Source organism: Gavia stellata, chromosome 2 (genome assembly GCF_030936135.1).
Source record: "Gavia stellata isolate bGavSte3 chromosome 2, bGavSte3.hap2, whole genome shotgun sequence".
Lineage (NCBI taxonomy): Eukaryota > Metazoa > Chordata > Aves > Gaviiformes > Gaviidae > Gavia > Gavia stellata.
In genome coordinates this window covers 107252472-107273008 of record NC_082595.1, presented here as the reverse complement: position 1 = coordinate 107273008, position 20537 = coordinate 107252472, and the positions used below count along the sequence as shown (strand labels likewise).

The following is a 20537-nucleotide window of genomic DNA, read 5'->3' as shown; positions in this document are numbered from 1 at the left end:
AATGGGGCGTTAAGAGGTTGCAGACAGGGAGGGAAATGGGAGAACCCTGCGGTAGGACTGAGACCTAGGCTTGCAGTCCATCCTTATTAGAGAAGCAGAAAATAAATCATTTAGAAAAAAAATCAGAAGCAGGAACTATTTACTTTGTTGTTTGAATAACGTGCGTTTCACTGTGTGCCATGGAAAAGCCGACAGTTTTTCAGTAGTGACACAGCAGGTTTCTGACCAGCTTTTAGAATTTTCCTCCTGGTATTACTGGTGTGCTTTACAGACACAGAACCCTGCTAATCTTTGGACTTCTGAGAATTTAACACATATTTTTATATCTCAAAAGTATATGGTAATAGTTAGTACCCTATTTTATACTGAAGGACAACTTGCTAAAATGTTTGTCCGAGGTCACAGAGCAAGCCAGCATCAAATCCTGAGACAGAACACAAGAGTCTCAGCTCTCGGTCCTCACTTCCTACTGAAAATCCTGGGGGAAAAGTCATATTTTCAAGATGGCTTTTTTTGTGTAATCATTTTCTACCCTGTCTTTCAAACCTTTATGCTTATGTTTGTATCAGGGACTATAAACACTAAAACCCAGTGCGTGGTGCTGAAATATTAAATGCTTTTGACTAATTTTGGGACACAAAGAATCTTCTTTTATCTGGGCCGTAAAGCAGTGGGGCAGGGACACAGTAGTTAAACAAACCATAGTAGTCCATAGTCTGACTAGGAATGTTGTCGTTACAGAACTCATTACCACATGCCTGCTTAACAAACCAAATAACCTGCAAATCTAGAGTTACTATTTGTCATACTTAAGAAAAAGCAAAGAATAGCTGGGCAAAAAGTCAATTCACAACCAAAGCGAAAGTAAAGTGCTGCCAAGAGACACTGGAGCTTATCTTACCCCTACTGAAATGAATGGAAATTTGGGCAAAACCTTCTCTAGCATTACGCTTACTTAAGTCACACGTTTTGGCTCGATGAACATTTTCACAAGTGAATAAAAAACTCTGGGAAGGTAGATTTTGGAAAGAGAATATTGGCAAGTTGTTAACTATAGTAATAATTGCTGACATTGCTGTAGTTGCTCTGACTAAGAATATCCAACACAATAACAAACCCAGTGAACCCATTCATTTACCCCCGTTTCACAAAGGCTATTTACACATACAGAGAAGCTCAAAATAAATCCTGTATTCGTCGCATTTACAGCGCATTCCAGCCCAACAAACTGGCATCGAAACTATTTATTCAGGGAACATCATCCAGGTTAGAATCTTTCAAATTTGACAATTATTTTTCACCTTGAGCATGCGATGCTTGCAACAGGAGCGTGCTGGGCCCATGCTTTATAAATGTAACAGTAAACAAACTCAGTGCTCTCTAAAACATTACCTTTTTGTCCAAAAGCAATCTAATTATGGCTGTATTCGTAACATAGTTTAACTGAAAAAGCGAAAAGACAATGGAAATTGCAGCAAATGTAGCCATACTAATGAAAATCCTATTTTCTAAGGTGGACCTGAAGGTGTTTGTTAAGACATAATTTGCCGTGCAAGCACATTTTTTCACTAACCTCCTACAATTCTCTAACATCTTAAAATATGACCCATTTTGCAACCAGTGCTAAAATTCCAAGAAGTTCTGAAATAAAACCCGAGGAAAGCCAAGCAGCAGGGTTGCTCTCCATTTCAGCCAGATCCAAGCCAACGTTCCAGATTATATATATCATAACATAAATTACTATTTCTGAAAAATCCCATCCAGCTTTTATGCAGGTCCATAAACGTTACTAGTACTTTTATTAATTTGTCCATAACCATTTAAATAAAATTCTAGTGCTCCGAGCTGTGATCTGTTCCAAGCTGTAGTAAGTTCCTGTTAAATGTGTAAATGTTCAGCAGAAAGATATTTTTGCACAGAGACTGAAAATCAGCTGTGCCAGATACCTGAAACTTTGTTAGGGCGTTCAGTGGAAAATTTTATTTCGACATTATAAATAACCATGGACTATTTTAAGTGACCTTACACTGGTAGCTTCCAATAACTTATTTCAGTTTATCCTAATTAACTTTTTATTTTATTTTAGTAGGAAGAGAGGTGACTGTAAAACTTTTACTGTGACTAAAAGTGGAAATGTATCTTCTTGTTTGAAATAAAATCAATCATGATTGTCAGGCTTATATAGTATTTGGATATAGGACAACCTCTTGCCTCCTTTCTAGCACCTTTGGAATGGCTCTAATGGAATATATTTCCCCTCCAACTAAAGGGGTGCGGGGAAGCCGAAAGAACCTATGGTCATAACATTTTACCAAAATAATTATGAAAAAATCTATTTTCTGTATTGCAACTATAGCAAACGAGCTTCTGAATATGCTAGTCCTTAGAGGTGACGAGTAACTGCCTTTTGGAAATGCCTGTGGCCACTTTTGGGGAACAGCAGACCCCTATGGATGTCGGAGAAGCGGGGCGAGCCCAGGAGGGGTTTGCGGTGTTATCCAGAGCGATTGCATTTTCATACCGGGATACAAAACTTCCACGGTCCCTCCAAGGCTGGGCCAGGAAAAGAAAAAAAAAAAGGGGGGGGGAAAAAAGCAAAGGAAAAACAAAAACAAAGAAGAGGACATAGATCCCTGCGAGGCAGTGGGTCAGGGGCTGTTACTCCCCATTTTACCCGTGGGAAAGACAGAGGAGTGGACGGGTAACGGCAGAGACCGGTACCCGCCGCGCCGTCCCCGGCGGGACGCGCCGGGCGGGCGCGGAGCGGAGCGGAGCGGAGGCGGCAGCCGCGGTGCGCGGAGCGAGAGCTCTCCCCTGTGACCGAACATCAGATCTTTTCACATTCTTCTTTAAAGTCAAGGACGGAAGGAGCAGCGCTGCAGCCCGGCTGCTGCCTGTGCACGCACCTTCCCCCCGCGCACAGCCGGGGGGTTTGCCCTCGGGGGGGGGGGGGCAGAAATTGGGGGGGGGGGGCAGGAAGGCGGCCGCGGGGTGCGCGGTGGGCAGCGCTGCCGGCCGGGCTGGCGGAGGGTCCACAGGGCGCGGAAACAGCCCCGGGGGTGTCTCTTCACCCCCCCATAGACCCCCCCCCGTGCCCGTGTCCGTGGGGCGGCCGGGCTGCTCCGCCGTGCTTTTCGCGGGGGGGGAGAAGAGAAGGGGGGGACAGGCAGGACAAACCTGGCTTTTCTGCTGGGTCAGAGTGCCGGACTTACGGTTTGCAAAGGCTGCGTGGAAAGGACACATGCCCCCCGCCCCCCCCCCAGACAGACAGACCGACCGACAGACAGACACCGCCCCGAGTCACACACAGGCGGCGAGCAAGGAGCACCCAGGCAGCGCCGACTTTGTACAAGAAGGTGGAAGTAGCAAGTCGGAGTAAAGCCTTAGAAATTAGAGGGAGGGTTGTGATAGGTTGTTATCTGCGCTGGGAGGCGTTTACACTTTTTTACTATTGGGTATGTAAATTGTTTTTAATAAGATCTGCCCTTTTTTTTTAAGGGAGAAAACAAACCAGACTCCCTTTACCTTAATAGTCTGAGGGGGGTTTTATAGCTTTCATTCATTCAAGGAAATGGTTTAGGCTTTAGACTACCGGAGACTTAGCAAAAAAAAAAACCCTTTGGCACCAGATTATTCTTACTATTATTTTTTTTGCAAACAAGATTTTTCATGCCTTTTTTTTTTCCTTTTCTTTTCTTTTTTTTTTTAAACAAACAAGCCTAAAAGTGTTAATGGAAAAAACCCGGAGAGAAGTGGAGCTCGGAGCCCGTCTCCTGCTCCCCCCCGTCCCCGTCCCCGTCCCCCTCCCCGTGGGTGAGCGCGGCTCAGAGCGAAGTTTCTCCTCCTGTGGGGGATGCACATTGTTGTATTTATTTTGAAGGCTGCAGAAGTCTGAGGACTGAAGCACCACGTGCTGCTGACTCTCATCAGCATAATGATCGCCTTAACCAGAGAGTCCTGTATATATAAACCACAAAAACCTAATCATTAGAAATCCCAGCCTCCAAAAACCACATTCAGGACCAAAAAACTGTGGCGTGGTTTTTTTTTTTTTTTCGGCTCCTTCATCTTCCCCGACCTCAACTTCTTGGGACCCAAAAGAAGTTTGTTGGTTTTTGTTGCTTTTTTTTTTTTTTAAAAACACGATTTTTCAGAAAGAAAAATAACTCAAACAAACCGACATTTTAATGATTTTTTTGCTGCTGTTGTTCATCAAGGGCGGAAAAAAAAAGAAAGATTTTTGGTAGCCTGTTCAACTCAACGGACTTGGATCCAGCAGCGACTTAATTAAAAGGACCGGACTGCACCGAGGCTGCCTTTTCCCAGAATTTACTTGGTCATATTTTAGAAATCAGCCTAAGGAGGGGTGTTTTGGGGTGGTTTGGTGGTTTTTTTTTTTCCCAACTATGCTCCCCGCTTTTTTTTCCCTGGCAATCCGAAAGTTCAACTTTTCTTAAGCCCTGATCCTCCCAAAGGACCCGGCTAAAGCCTCTCTTTTAATTATTAGCCCTGTGACTTTCCCCCTCACCCCAACAACCCCAGCAACTTTCTTTCCACGCCGAAATCGCTTGGGGAGCGCCGGTTTTTTGGGGTTTTTTTTGGAGGGGGGAGCCACTTTTCCCAAGCCCCTTCCCGAGCTCCCGCTTCCCTCCGCTTCCTGAAGCCAAAGGCAATAAGCGGGGGAGCCCAGCGGCTCCTCGCCTCTGTCCCGGCGAGACTTTTTGTTTGCTCCTTTTCTCCTCTTTTTTTTTTTTTTTTTCCCTCCCTGTCCGGAGGAGGAAGATTTCTTCGGAGGAAACCGGGACGTTCCCCTGAACACCCCCTCGCCGGGTCTGGGAGTTACGCTCCTCTTCTGGCGGCCGCCACCAGCAGCAGCAGCAGCAGCAGCAGCAGCAGCAGCCCGGGAAGCTGAACCAGCCGCCAGTTTTACTTCTCCCAAGACAACCTTCTGAAAATCCGACAAGGAAAAGAGGACGGGGAGGGAGGGGAAGAAAAAGGAAAGAAATTCAAGCGCTTGAGGGAAGAAGCGGTGGCTAGAAGGAGGGAAAAGAGCAGAGAGACTCTGCGAGAAGGAAGGAAGGAAGGAGGAGGAGAAGCGGCAGCGTTTTGCAGCTGGGCAGAAGCCGGGACCATGCAGTTTCCAGCCGGGCTGTGCTAAGAGGGGCAGCCCCGGACCCCGCAGCCAGACTCTGTCTCCTCGCTGCTCCAGGCTGCAGACGCCCCCACCGGCATCGCCCCCCGCCCCGTCCTTCTTTCTTTTAAAAAAAAACCCAAACAAAAACAGACTGAGATTTTTTTTTTTCTCGTGCGTTTAATCCGCTCCTGGTTGTTTGGTTTTTTGGTTTTTTTTTTGTTTTTTTCTGCCTGATTTGCTTTTTTGCCCCTTATCCTCACCCCTCCACTTTTTCATTCACCCCTTTTTTCGCCAGATATTTTTTTTTTACAACCCCCACCCCCCACTACACGCCTCCTCGAGCGATCCCCCTACCGCTCCCCCCCCCGCCCCCCAATTCGCTAACTTGTGGCTGTTGTGATGCGTATTCCCGTAGATCCCAGCACCAGCCGGAGGTTCAGCCCCCCCTCCAGCAGCCTGCAGCCCGGCAAGATGAGCGAAGTCAGCCCGGTCGTAGTAGCCCAACAGCAGCAGCAGCAGCAGCAGCAGCAAGAAGCGGCGGCCGCCGTGCCCAGGCTGCGCCCCCACGATAACCGCACCATGGTGGAGATCATCGCTGACCACCCCGCCGAGCTGGTCCGCACCGACAGCCCCAACTTCCTCTGCTCCGTGCTGCCCTCGCACTGGCGCTGCAACAAGACCCTCCCGGTGGCATTCAAGGTGAGACACCCCCTCCCGCAGCCGCCGCCGGCCGGGGATGCCTCCCCCCGCAGAGCCGCCTCTGCCCCCCCGGCCCGCAGGGGCTTCTCTGCCCGCCCCCCCCCCAGGCCTGCAATGCCTCCCCTGCCCCCTGTGTCCTGCAGGAGCTTCTGTGCCCCCCCCGTCCTGCAGTGTCTCCGGTGCCCCCCCCCCCCCGCCCGCAAGGGCTTCTGTGTGTCCCCCCTCCCCGTCCTGTATTGCCTCCTGTGCCCCCCAGCCCCCCAGTCCTGCAGTGCCTCCGGTGCCCCCCCCGTCCTGCAGTGCCTCCGGTGTCCCCCCCCGCCCGCAGGGGCTTCTGTGCCCCCCTGCCTGCAGGGGCCTCTGTGTGTCTGTGTGTCCCCCCCCCCCGAGTCCTGCAATGCCTGCGGTGCCCCCATGGCCTGCAGGGGCTTCTCTGCCCCCCGAGTCCTGCAATGCCTCCTGTACCCCCCCGCCCCGAGTCTTGCAGTGGCCTCTGTATCCCGTCCCCGTCCTGCAGAGCCTCCTGTACCCCCCCGTCCCCCGTCCTGCTGTGCCTCCCGTGCCCCCCCGTCCTGCAGTAACTTCTGTGCCCTCTGTCCTGCAGTGCCTCCTGTGCCCCCCTCTGTCCTGCCAAGCGTCCTCGCCCCCCACCGCACTCCGGTGCCTCCTGTCCACCCCCCGCAGTGCCTCCCATACCCCCCCCGCCCCGTCCTGCAGTGGCTCCCCTGCCCCCCGTCCTGCAAAGTGTCTTGTGCTCCCCCCGTCCCGCCGTGTCTCCTGCGCCCCCCGGTCCTGCGATGCTCCCTGTGCCCCCCGTAACGCCTGCTCTGCCCTCCCGCCTTGCAGTGCCTGCTCTGCCCCCCGCACCCTCGCAGCGGCTCCGCTGCCCCCCCCTTGCAGTGCACCCTCTCCCCTCTCCCGCTCGCCCCGCCGGCTCAGCGCGCGCGCCCCCGGGAGCCGTCCCGTTATCTCCATCCCCGCGGGGCAGTGCCGGCGTGGCCCCCCCCCCCCGCAGCTCCTGGGCACCCTGTGCCCCCCCCAGCAGCACCCCCAGGGACACCCCCACCTCCCCATAGACCCCTCTCCTGGGCTTTTCTTTATTTTTTAAAAAACACCTTCCCCCCCCCGAGGAAGGCGGGATTCACCCATCCGCCGGAGCTCAGTGTGGGGGTGCAGAGTGGGTGCCCCCCACTGAGAAGACCAGTACCTCACCCACGGGGGTGTCCCTGCCCGCCCCCCCCCCCCCCCCCCGCTGCCGGGGGTGGAACTGGGAGATCTGGGGTGGCTTCGAAGCGTGCTGGGGGAGGGGGGGGGGGCTGGGGCGCGAGGGTCAGGCTGGGGGCGCTGGTGTGGGAGAGGGGGGGCCGGGGCTTTGCCCCCCTACCCCAGAGGCAGCCCGGGCTGAGATGGGGCTGGGAAGGGGGCGACGGGGCTCTGGGGGGGGACACGGGGCCCCTTCACTTCTCCTGGTGGACAAGCGAGGAAGTGTCTGGCCAGAAGACGCTCTCCTTGGCAGGGCTCGCACGCTTCAGTCGCAACTACCACCCCGATCTCCACCGGGGACCCCGCTTTCAATCTTCTGTCTACATCCCGCGGCGTGCTAACGAGAGGAAAAGATTTTTTTAAAAAACTATACTAACAACAATAATCGCATGCTTTAAAGCAAGCCCTTTTCCTCCCCTAGCAATACTTGAAAGTGTTCCCGCTGGGTTTTTCTCTCCGGTGGCCTTTGGTAGGGCGAGGGCGATGGCTCGGGTGCCCCAGAGCACCTGCCCAAGCGGGGCGTGGGGTCGGAGCCGGGGTGGGGTGGCCCTGCGAGGGGCTCGTCGCTCCCACACCCGCTGCGTGAAAAAGAACGCGCCTGGAAATCGCTCAAAAGGTGGAAGAGTTTGGAAACGGTCTCACCCAGCACGTTCTTGCGTCTCCCGATTGCTAGCCATGTTATCACGACCGTTTTAGCCGGGAGAAATTAGTTGAAGCGCTTAAATGAGCTGGCGTTAAAGTGACTGGTGATAAAGACGAAGCTTTGCTTGGGAAGTGTAATAGGGGCGCGGATGAGAGTTGACTAAAGGGCTCTCGCATGGGGGAAGCAGCCTGGAGAGCCTGGAGTTGCAGAGGCAGCCTTTGCGCGGGGCCTGCTTGTGCGGGCCGCGATGGTCGGACTGGGTGGAAATAGGAGAAAAACGGGGTGTCTTCTCTTTCTGTAACTCCGTGTAGTGCTCAAAGGCTCTCCAGGTGTGGATCACGGTGATTCTGATTCACGGGGGCTGCCGGGTGAGGAGGAGGAGCTTTTGGAGAATTGTGATTATAATTTAATTGAGCGTTAGATTAAGTTGGTATTATACTTAATCTTTATGGAAGGGACGCGAGAGCTCTTACATTATCGTACTCACAGTTTTCATTTGAAACGTCTGAGCCTTCTCCTACCTTACAGCAATTCAAAGGATGCGGTCACAGTTCATTAGAATAAGGGAAAGATCTAAATGAAATATTAAAGTATTTAGAATATTATTACAATAAGAATACATACGTGTGATAAAAGGATAGAAAAAGCATTAGACCATTTCCCAATCTTTTTGTGTTCATACATATATATATATATTTATCCGTGGTATGTTTGGGTCCTATATTTGATTGCTGACAGGGAGATACAGATCTGCCCAACTTACTGATGCAGCAGGAGGATGTGTCGCCCCTCGCACCCTTCCGCTGTGGGTGCCTCGGTGTTTTCACACGCAGTATGCGACGCGTACTTTTTAAAACGTGCCGAAGACAGATATGCCCTTATTTACTGGTAAATTAATTTGAAACTCAGTTGAAGTGATTTGACCATTTTAAAAAAAAATATTTCATTTTTCAAATGTAACTTGCGTGAAGCTGACTGGTAATTTAGATGGAAGAAGCTGCATGTATCATACAGTGAAACACTTGACTGTGATATAGCAGAATGGGAATGATCTCTGAAAAGGAAAAAAAAAAGACAGATTTGGGCTAGAGAAATCTCGGCTAAACAGTAACTTGAAAGTAAAATAGCTCACAGACAACACACTTTTTGAAGTTTTATTGGCAATAAATAATATGTTGATGATAATGTTTTGAGTGGTGTGTTAAGTGTGTCATAATTCTCTCGCAGAGATCTCTAGTTAAAAAGTACTCTGGATATAGCACTGTTTTAATTTAAAAAAACAGATATAAATCATATGCAGGAGAGGAAGTGTGTTATAAACAGTGCTGGGTTTGATTATAATTTTTTGGAATAATGTTGGCTTAGTATTAGATTTGAATTTTAAGTATTAATATTTACATACAGGGAGGGAGTCCCTGTCGGGTGTACTAATAATAAGATTGCTAATGCAAACTGGTTTTGTGGGGAAGAGTATTCGACATGTACCTATTAATATAGCTCTAACTATCTATTAATATTCCGGCATAAAATAATGGATATTATGCACCCACGTCCGAATCATATTCGCTTCTTAATCTTAATAGCCAGAGGTACTTTCTTGGAGTGGAGTTGTCAGAATTTGGCCCTCTGTTTATGTGTCTGCCTGGGAGTTTTTACTGAAAGTCACACAGACCCAAATTGCCGCGGTAGATGTCACAAGGGGCTTCTGTATGATGCTGATAGTAGCAAAGAGCCTTAGAGGACCTACAGGCAGGGGGAAAAAGAAGGGACGTGAAGTCTAAAACCTCTCCCCAGTAGCACCACAGTAGTTAAGGGTCTGTCAGCATTTCCACTCCAAACCCCAATTTTCAGAGTTTATAACTCAGCTGTTTTAAATAGCTTCAAGCTGAAACCTGCTGTATAAATTGTCAGCCCAGATGTATATTTTGAAACAAAAAGCAGTGCAAATCAGTTATTCTGTTTTAAGTTACAGAACATTAAAATATTTTTAATAGTATCAGATGCTCTTTTGGCAATCTCTGGAAAAGGCGTTCTCCATACGGGAGACTTTTCATTCAGAGGCTGTTTGAATTCAGTGTTTCCCAAGAGAAGTTGTTGAAGTGGTGGATATCAATGTTTAGAGGAACTATTTAGCATGTACACTAGCTTTTTTTTGAAGAAGCATTTTACTCTGCAGAAAGTCTTAGTACCTGTTGTTGTATAGTAGTTTTGCATCGTGCTTATAACTTCCGTCTTTAGGGTACATACTTTGGCCAGTTCAAATCCCACTGGACCGAAACTGGGCAAACAGGTTGCCCAACCAGACGAGAATTGTGTTACGCAAAAAATACGTAGTTATTTTCAACTGGTAAGAATTGGTTCGGTTTTCTTTTGTGGCTTCATCTGACTTCATGTGCCTTTTTTGAGCTTTAGTTAAAAAAATAGCAAAAGCAAAATCTACCTTTAATCACCAAAATGTGTAGGTAGTTTAATATGGAAAATAAGGATTTTGCAATAGTAGAGATATTTGTGTTTGAAGAATAGGTAAGGAATGTGCACTGTGGCTACTTTTAATCTTTCATTTTTTACGCAGTCCTTATTCATTTCACAGTGCACTTACAATCCTCTTTCGACGAATGTGTAAATAATTTTGGATTGATACGTGGCATAAAATTACCAAATCAAAGTTTATGCCAACAGCCTTTCAGTATGTGAAGTTACTTTATAGAATTCTCAAAATGTTATGTGTTTCGCCAGGTTTCCAACTTGTTTTCCAGAGCTGTTTTCTAACCGGTGCCATTATGTACGTGTGCAACCGTCTTCTGGTATTTCACGGCCAAAAAGTATGACATTAGGATAAGAACAAGCATTTTACTCCTGTTGCATAGCAGGGGAGCTTCCTTTATCACTTTCTTTTATTAGCCAGAGTTTTTATTTTCACCTCTGATTTCAGTTTGTCTTTTCCTTCGGTCTTCTCCCAGCGAGACGAATAGCGACATTGCATCATACTGCATCCAAAAGCCGGTGCGCTTCAGTGATGATGCAGTTCTCGATGAGGCGCGATCGGCCCGGTGACTCTGGCAGCGGCACGTGCAGTTCCAGGCTGATGTCTGAGCTGACAAATTGAACTGACATCGTCGAGTGGGAAGGGTAGGGAGGAAGCCTCTGAAAAGCAGCGGGGGACGGGGGGGCCTTGTGAGAGGTTTTGCCGCCTCGTGCCCAGGTGTTGCAAGCTGTACCCGTGTTGGGGAGACCAGGCTGAGATGGAGACGGGATGCTGCCGCCCGCTCCGTGCTCTGGGTACCTAGAGAGAAGGAGGTGAGCTGAGGCTGCAGTCATTTCGCTCCCTCTTCCAAGGCCCCTGGCAGACTCGCACTTCCTCCTGTGCTCTCAGCTTCTTTGCATTTCTGGAGTTAATGTGATATTTTTTTCTTTCGTGAGATATAAAAAGCATAGGTTGCAACTCCCCTGGCCGCTAATGTGCATGACAAGACTGTCCAGAGATAACGTGCTCTATCGCAAACTGGGAAGGGAGTGTTTTATAAGTAGTCTCAAGCCCCACGCTTTAGAGTTTAAGCCAATATCCCTTTATTAAGGGTTAGAGTCAGCCCTCTAGTCTGTTCAGCAGATTATTATTTGTCATTTGATTATTATTTATTATTCCTTACACCTCGCTTTGAAGCAGTCAGACCTGGTTGCTGTCAGACCCAAGGCAGCGAGCTAGTGGGACCTCAGATCTTACCCACAACGGTGGTTCCTGTGTTTTTATCTTCAGGGACGTTCATACTGCTTTACAGTAAAACCTTTGCTCGATAGACAGAGACCTCACAGTACTTTGCGGCAAAACTCAGTTTACAGTTTTGGGTGGTATTACCTGGTGTTTCATGGAAAAAGAGAAAAGCACCAGGGTAGATCCTTTTTATACGGCGCTTTGGCTTTGCTTTCTTCTTTCTCTTCAATATTTCTTTTAAATAAGATGAGCTCTAATTTTCAGTAATATAGTCTATTTTAAATATTTTCAGATTTTGTATACCTTTGTGATTAGTTTTTATTGTTTTAGAGAAACATTGTACAGTGCACTGGGCCACATAATGCTCTCCCGATATTTTCAGAACTCCTCATTCTTTCTACTCAATTAATATTAAAGGGCAACCTGCATTTATTAGTTTCAGACAGGGTCATTTATGGGAAAGGCATTTCAAGCAGGGCTTATGACAAAATGTAATATATATTTCAGGAGGCAGAATAAATTACTCTGAATAATGTAAAAAGTATCTGACCATGTAAACTGGTAGAAACCGCAATGGGACAGACTTTGTATCTCAAGATTTTTTTCTTTTTTTTCAAGTTAGAGCTCAGTCATGCAATATTTGTGAATCTCTTTTTGTCATAAATTTCTTTCCAGCATCAGTATTAGCTAACTGGGCAAAAGGAACTTATTTTCTTGATACTTTTGTGGACTTTTTTGCCCCATGTGAAGAAACAAGTGTGTTTTCTTCCTAGTAACTTAGTATTCCTGTTTATCATTATTTTTACTTTAAAAAGTGACGGTGCAGTAACACTGTGGATATCCCTGGTGTTTTCAAATTAGAAGACAGGAGCTGTCTGCTCTGTGGCGTTTATCTAATCAGGTGTTGGAGAACTATACAACCACTGAAGCATAAAACTGAGACTATGAGCTAGTTGAAACATAAGGAGAAATACTTGAATATCTTCTGTTCACCCATCCCGGAATTTGAGGGAGGTATCAGCGCTAACCACATGCGACTCTTGCGAGCACTATGAAAATTTACATGCCTGCGAGGAAATCCAGCCTTTGTTTTATATTGCATCTGAAGAGTTTGAATTCCAGCCACAAAGCGCTCCATCGCAGCAGCGCGTTGGGTGGAGAGCTTTGTCTGCTGATGCCCCTGGTGCCGCTCCTGGGATGGGTAGACGGGGATTTCTCTCTCTAGCTTGAAGCCTGAGGAGCTCCGGGGTCAGAGTGATGGGTGCAACCAGCAGAGAAGTAGAACCGAATCTGGGTGATATGGCTGCTAATAGTAATTTCTAACTTTCCATTTCAAATGCGCTGCCGCGTATAATTTATGGATACGAGCCATGCCTCATGTTTTCTCGCTGGTTGCTAAGAGCAAAGTTGGCCGTCAGGAAGCGTTAAACCATACACTCTGCATAAGGATGTTGAATGTTTCTGAAGAAATGTAACAAAGAAGAAACTCCCTATTAGGCTATGAGAAAGGGAGACAATACAAGATGTTTCTTTGTTTGATGTGGCACTTTGTTCTGTGTTCAGCTAATATATGACTCTTCACCACAGCGGGCTGGAGAAGCTGCCACAGAGCTTCGTAATGAGCGTGGCAGCCTGCAAAGCTGGGATGGAGACACGCGTTTTCCAAGGGTTGCTTCACGCGTTGTGGTTGTCTTCCCGTTTTAACAGGTGGTGGCCTTAGGAGAAGTGCCCGATGGGACGGTGGTCACCGTCATGGCTGGAAACGATGAGAACTACTCTGCAGAGCTGCGAAACGCTTCTGCCGTGATGAAGAACCAGGTGGCCAGATTTAATGACTTACGATTTGTGGGCAGAAGTGGAAGAGGTAGGCCACTGCATTTTACATGTCCGTAATGAAGTAAGAGCAAGGTCTAGACGTCAAACTTACTTTGCAATGAAATACTGGTTAATCTGTAAATAAATCGTTGTCAGCCTTTCATTTGGAGGGATGAATGCATGTTTTATTTGCAAACCTCAGCATTTGTGCAAACCAAGTTAAGAGTTTCTCTTAAGTTTTCCTGACTCCTCACATCTCTGCACGTTGTTACCAGACACAGGTTTTGAAAAACGATTCGCAGAGTACCTGCTTCCCTGTTTTAACCACACAGCAAAGGTAGAAGGGAATGGGGTTATTTGTGATCTGGGTTATGTGGCGTCAGAGAGCGTATCTCAGGCCACGGCAATGAGAGATGGAGAATTCCCTTTAGCAGTAGAGCTGCTTCTGAAGTTGTTGTAGAAGACCTGTAATTAAGGGGATTTTGCATATCACATGTGCTATAGGTTGTATTCTTTAAGGGCTTACATCTTTAAAGGCTTACAGCTATTGGTGGGAAGCTTTCTAGTGACTTCCCTGCCCTTTACAGTCAAACTGCATATGACCTGCAAAAATAAGCTGTACTTTTCTTTTTAGTAAACTGGTTGACTTTTTATGAATTGCTGATAAGCTTGGCCTTGAACTAAGCTTAACCTGTAGTTTAAATGACAGGGTAACTTCCAGGTTGTTTTTTTTTTTGAAGATGTAGAGCGCTGTCATTGTCTTCCAGCTGTTTAGGAGCTTCCTATAATCTGGAAAGTGCACTGCACTTATGGAAAGCCTTTGTAATCATTGTAAGTTTGCAAGAATTCCTCTTTAAGAGTCTGGTAGCTGCTTTCAAATTTGAGGTAATGATGGAAAGGATAGCTTAAAGAAAGCTGGCACTTCAGTTTTTTGCTGCGGGAATCTTCAGAGGGGTTTGTTGTATCAGTCATTGATTCAACCTACATATTTTTTCCTTTATGTATTTGAAGTAATTATTCATTTTTTAAACTAGCCCTGCATGGGGCAAAACAAACCAATAGAAGCTGAACAACTGTGTTGGGAAATTAGCACTAAAGCTAATTTTACAGTAATATTCTTTAGAAAGCAGTTGTAATTCACCTTAAGGAGGGAAAGAGTATTTGTCCAAAAAAAAATTAAACATATGCCAGAGGCCTAGATAGTCTAGATCAGTTGGCACACTTTTACAATTGCAAGTGCTGTGTGAAAATGATTCCATAAGTGTGGCTTACAATGGCTATTTTTTATTTTAATGACCTGGCCAATGATTCTCTTTATCATTTTACAACTTGAAAAGTATCAATAATAAAGGGTAACTTGAAATACAGAATAACTATTGCAAAAGTAATGCAATATAAATATGGAGTTCATTGCCCTTTTGGATAAGGTGTTACCTGACTCTTCCATTTGTCTTGCTTTCTTTAAAAAAAACAGTCTGCTTTGTTATTCTGCTGATGGATTAGGATTGAAAATTCTCTGGCTCCATCACTACTGCTGCCTTACAGTAAAAGTTCAGTAGTGTATCAGTCTTTCAGTAGTGCTGAAAAAGAACTGAAATGTGACGTGCTACCTCTGATCTGTGAATTTCATTTGAAACCTATGATATATACTTTTGATTAAAGCATAGGAAATGAAATAGAGGACCTAAAGCCTCAGTAGATACGGCTACAGACACATACAAACACAAACCTCCTAAAATTTAGTTCCAGTAGTTTAATTTCTATCTGTACCTAGCAGACTTGGAATAGACTTTTTCTCTGATCAATCTGAGTAGAATCTATGGAAAAGCGATAGTGTACTTTTCAAACCCTCAACATATTTATTTAAGAGACTTCAAAGAAAAACAAAGGGTGTGCACTGTTTTACTATATTGGCTTTCTGAGTTTTGGCTAGTTTCCCAAATAGCAATTTTTATATTTAAAAAAAAAAAAAAAAAGGAAGAAAAAAGACAGACTTAACTGCTTGCAGACTTTTCACGCATGGAAGATGAAGAAAGCTTCTTTTGATGAAGTGTAATTATGTCCAAACAGAGCTGACCCCCTCCCCCTATATTTCTTATGATCTTAACGGAAGAAAGTAGGGCTTTTCCTTTGAAGCAGCCGGGACTCGGTGGAGGATCTGAAATGCTGCATTCTGCTGCCAGAGGCAGGATGGAGAAATTGGTCCAGACTTGTCTTCCAGACTTAGAACAGAGAGGGGGGGAGAGAGAGAGGGAGCGAAGGAGAAGGAGTTATCATTAATGATAGATTTTTAGAACTCTGCTTAAAATAGCAGGGAAAGAAAGCAGTAGTTGCAAACAGAAGTGAGAAAGCTCCTTACGTAGACAGATATCGGTAGGTACAGGTCTTGAAGTGGAACAGGAAAAATAAAGTAATAAAGAAATCATTTTTCGGTGGCGAGAAACTAATCCACACCTGTTCCTGACTTCAGATTTACATCTTTCTAAACAGCTTGCTCTTTGATCTCTGTATCTCTAAATTTGATTGTGAAGTCTGAATCATCAACTTACCACTTCACCTCCTCTCCCACGTTTTCTCTTGCTTCCCATGGCTCAATGGAGAAACTTGATTTTTATACATATTCATGTTGCTTGCCTGACAGAAGCTTCACGTTTTTGTTTGTATAATTTCTCTTAAACACCTTTTCTGGATCCGTAAGAATAAGTAACCGGGGCGCTTTATGTGAATGCAGAAGTTGTTTGTATGTGGTTTTCAGGCGGTAGCTCACTTTTACAAGCCCCATCCACAGCGCGGAGAAGAAAGAATTCCTGTCTTCAATAAGCAAAGGATCATAACCTTAATTTTGTTGTGTCCTGATACTTTAATCACATTAGCATCTAACTGAAAAAATATGCAACACGCACAAGCTGCCGAGTCTCCTTTCAGGCTAATTTCTGGGGTTTGCCTTGTGCTTCAGCATACGTCCATCTCGTCCTCCTCTGTGTCAGCTCGGCTCACATGTGTGAATAACAAAGAATGCACAGTTTAGACACACTGAAGCAATAGTGCCAGATGACTGCTTGGCTGGGGAATTTAATAAAAGAGAACTACAATTAGTCTTTAGCCTCTAAAAGTGGATAGTTGAAATGACTAAGGGCAATAAAGAAAGGTGATAAAAAGTGCATTAAAGGATTTTGTAGCTGAGGAGGGATATCTGTGAAATATCTGTGGAAGGCATAAGCATCACTGAAACAGGGGACCTTAAGAATTTATTTTGTTCTTAGTCCTGTGATATGTAAATCATCTCTTGAAAGCTCAGGAACCTGAGTGTGCTGGCAGGGCCGCGCAGCTCCCCGCCACGAAGCCACGTATTCTTTACGGAGCGCGGTGGGGCTTCGTCAGTGTTACTTCGTGAATGCTTTTGGTAGAATCCCAGTTAGGGAACAAAACCAGTTTCCCTTTCAAATTAGATGCTTACCTGTTCAGCTTAGGCTTGCTGAGAGGTGATAATTTAGAAATGCTCACAGGCGAGGTCAAAACGTAGCTCTTGGATATGAAGGAACGCAATTTTTCTGGCCACTGTATCCCGTGGAGATATATTTAGTGCAGAAAATCACGCAGACATGATTTTACAGGGTCTTACAAAGAGTGTATTTTGTCAGGTGAATTTTTAGTCATGATAGGCTTTTATACTGATTTGGCATATAAATAGAATGGTAGCATTGGAAGGCCAAATTCTTCATTCAAAGGTATATGGAAAATCCCTTTAGTATCTTTGTTACCAATAACATTCTACTGATTTTATATGGGTAACTGTGATCTGAATGTCATCATCACACAATTGCATAGTCAGAACTTTTTGACATGATAGGCTAGCGCTGAAGGAGGCCTTAAACCTGACCCTGGCGAATTTATATATGTCCAAGCAACAGGCTGAATTCCTGCTTGGAGAAGGATAAAAGTCACAGACCCTTTTCAGCCCTAAACAAGCAGGCGTGGAGACACTATATGCTTCTTTAGGGCTGCTGCTCTGTGTCTGAAGGCTGCCTACACACACGCTGTACTCTGGCAGGACACGCAGTTTACCTCCGGGGACGGCGGACGGGCAGGACTGGACAAAGAGTGGACGTCCTACATACACCTGACTCTCCTCCTGTGATGATCCCTCTCAAAAGATCTGAGAAATAATCCCTTTCCCAATGAAACTGGGGAAAGCCACCTTCAGCCGTGCATCTCCACTGAGGCAGAATTCAGCCTCCTGAGATTTTTGCCCCTTTGCTGGGGTCCTGACCCCCCCCCCCCAACCTGCATCTCTCGGAGAGGTGGGCACAGCTGGAGCGCAGCTACACCTGGAAAATCATTTTACTTTAAATGACAGTTATATTTCCCTGAAAAAAATCCATGTCACATTCTAGTTCGTGAAAAATATAGCCAAGACAGTTTGAAGTTGCACTCCTGATAATAAATGATGCGTGTCTCAGGCAGGTTTGGGGGATATACGACTTGGACCAGAAAGAAAGACCAATTACTAGATTTGACAGCCAAAGCTCTGTTCTGTATTATGCCTTACATATAAGCTGTTCTATATTAGGCTCAAAAAAACTGCATTAAGTTTGCGCTGTTACATATCGTTTAAGATTTGTGTCTTGATTGAATGCCTTCAGAGTTCAGCAAGAGGAAAAGCCCTAGCAACAAAAATGCACGTATACGCACAGGGAGGGGGGGGAAAGAGAGTTTTAAGTGTCTGGTAAAGTAGCAGCTTAAATGAGCGTGAAGGCTGAAGATTGCTGACTGTTTTATTGAGTCACTGTTGTACGCCCACCTTTTCCTGTCTTGAAACAGTTTTCAGTTTTGACTATCTGACATGACTAACCGTTGCATATCTAACAGATTACAACTGTCAGTGAGTCTCCCGAACGGGGGCCAGCGCCTAGTGAGAATGTGCACTCAGACGCAGGCAGCTCCCTTTATTTATTTCTTTTTAACGTTTTCATTCAGCTAAAGGCTGCGGATGATCTTGTGCAATCTCTGTGTGAATTTGAACTTTGAAAAATTAAAAAAAAAAGCAGACTTACGATAGCAACGTACGTGCACACAGCAGTTTCTCACCCTCACGGGAAAGTTGGGGGGCTTTCTTAGTGTTTCATGGATGGAATATATGTAGGGAAAAAAAGTATGTATGATGTTCCAGTAATAATGATGTCATCGCATTACCCCTGGCATATGAAGGACAGGAGACACTGATTCCCTCTTAAAATGCTTCCCAGGAGGAAAATATATTCTTTCCTCATCTTATTGTAGTCAAGTCAAACAAATGAAATGATAAAACTGTGTGAAGTAAATAACATGTGGCCACATTCTGCTCTCTGTCACACAGCTGCAAAACTGGAGTAAATTTTTAAATTATCTGACTTGCTTTGGATTTACACCACTTTCAATACAGCAAAGAATTTGGCTTGTCCTCAGCAGTGAATCACTTTTGTTCTGTCATTGTATGATGACCCATTATTAAATAAGGAACATTTAGATTGTCAACACATGGACATATTCTTGACATAGAGTAAAACTGAAGGGGAGGAAAACTCCTATGGTCAGTTATGTTTTTAATTTTCACGATTGTGGTAACGACAGGGAATAATTTTAAACGTCTCTGATTCTTTACTGAACATGCATGTGACTGTTTTCATGTTGTAATCACTCATTCCTTGTTGTTTTTTTCCCTTTGTAGGGAAGAGCTTTACTTTGACAATAACTGTCCTGACAAATCCCCCCCAAGTCGCTACATACCACAGAGCTATAAAGGTTACAGTGGATGGGCCAAGGGAGCCAAGAAGTGAGTATTATATTCTTATTTTTGCACTTATGTCTGCTTAATTTTGTTTAACAGAGACCCATAAGTGAAATATATATCTTTGTCAAACACTGGTTCTTGCTCAGCAAAATATGTAAGCGCATGCTTAATTTGGAGTCTATTGGACCACACACATACTTGCAATAAACACACACTTAAGTGCTTGGCTGAATTTGGGCAATCACGAACCTGATTCTCATTCACATCAAGGTCTTGATACATTATCTGCCAGTGTAAATGAGAACTAAACCCACTACATTTATATGTAATCTGATTTAGGCATAATAGATACAGTCCTGCAACATGCTGAATTCCCTAAACTCCCATAAGCTTCCAACTAAAGATGCTTAGAACAAAATAGGAGACTGATCTTTCAGGATCAGTCCTAGCGCAGAGAGAAAACATATAATATAGTGCCTTTTTGTTTGCCCTTAAATTCTTTTGCCATCAGATAATTAATGCACCTGGTTAATCTCATCATACCTGAAATTGGTTTTCAGCTATGGACTCATCATAGACCCCTGGGGGCCAAAGGAAGATAAAAAAACAGTGTATCATCAACAGCACAGTCTTTGTTTCTTATTTGTGCACAGAAAGTATATTTTATTTAAACACAGTCCAGCAGATTTTCAGTCAGCGTGTTAACTCATAGCAGTGCACCTTCCTAACTCACTAGGAATCTATTTGCAATGATCACTGGCTATATTTTTATGACGATTGTGGTTTGCCATGTTCTAGCAGTTTTATGGGTAGCACTTATTTTTAGATACAGTCAAGTCTGGTTAATCCATCATGATTTATACATCTGTCTCTCTGTCTAGCACATTTAGCTGGTAACCAGTCTCACATCATATGGGTATCACTGATGAGCCAGTTCTGAGTTTTTTCTTAATCTAACTAGAACGACTCTTTCTAAATTGATTGGATTAACCAGGTATAGCTGTATTTAAATTACATTTAGAGATTAAGAATTATTTTATGAATAACCACATTAAAAAAAATCCCTATAATGGAAGCATTTCAAATAATTATTTTGCCTTTGATCTGCACATACAAATGAGACCTTTAAGCAGCTTTCATGGAGTTCTGTTTAAAATACCACAAAGACAGAAGAAGTAGAAAGATGTAGACAGAATTCATGCAGTTAAGTGTTTCTCGGGCTAATACACGCTGTGGTGTCACCTCCTCTTACACTGAGAGACGGGAACTGAAATGCCTTCTGTAAGAAGTGTCCAGGCTGTAGAGTTTCACCTTGAATAACAGAAAAGAAAAAGCAAGTAGCTATGGATAAATTGCATTACGTAGATACTTGCATTGCTGCCTGCTCACAGCTGAGGTGTCCGTCTGTCATAGTGAGGGGATTTTTGTTCTGTCTTCTCTCCCAAGCTGAATCAGTTCCCACTTTTAATTTTCACCTGCAGCTCGTGCTCCATGAAGGAGCTAC

At 45.1% G+C, this 20537-nt stretch overlaps 1 protein-coding gene across 3 annotated transcripts in view; it reads left to right on the top strand.

The window, feature by feature from the left end:
- Positions 1–20537, top strand: part of RUNX2 (RUNX family transcription factor 2) — a 151416-nt gene that overhangs the window by 57599 nt on the left and 73280 nt on the right. The window contains exons 1-4 of one of the 3 annotated variants that reach the window (XM_059830401.1): positions 5534–5626; positions 5663–5833; positions 13156–13312; positions 18971–19075. In XM_059830401.1, coding sequence (XP_059686384.1) covers positions 5534–5626; positions 5663–5833; positions 13156–13312; positions 18971–19075 — 526 coding nt within the window. Of the gene's footprint in view, positions 1–5533; positions 5834–13155; positions 13313–18970; positions 19076–20537 lie in introns of those variants that run through there. The other 2 variants (XM_059830393.1, XM_059830384.1) reach the window with 2 other exon arrangements.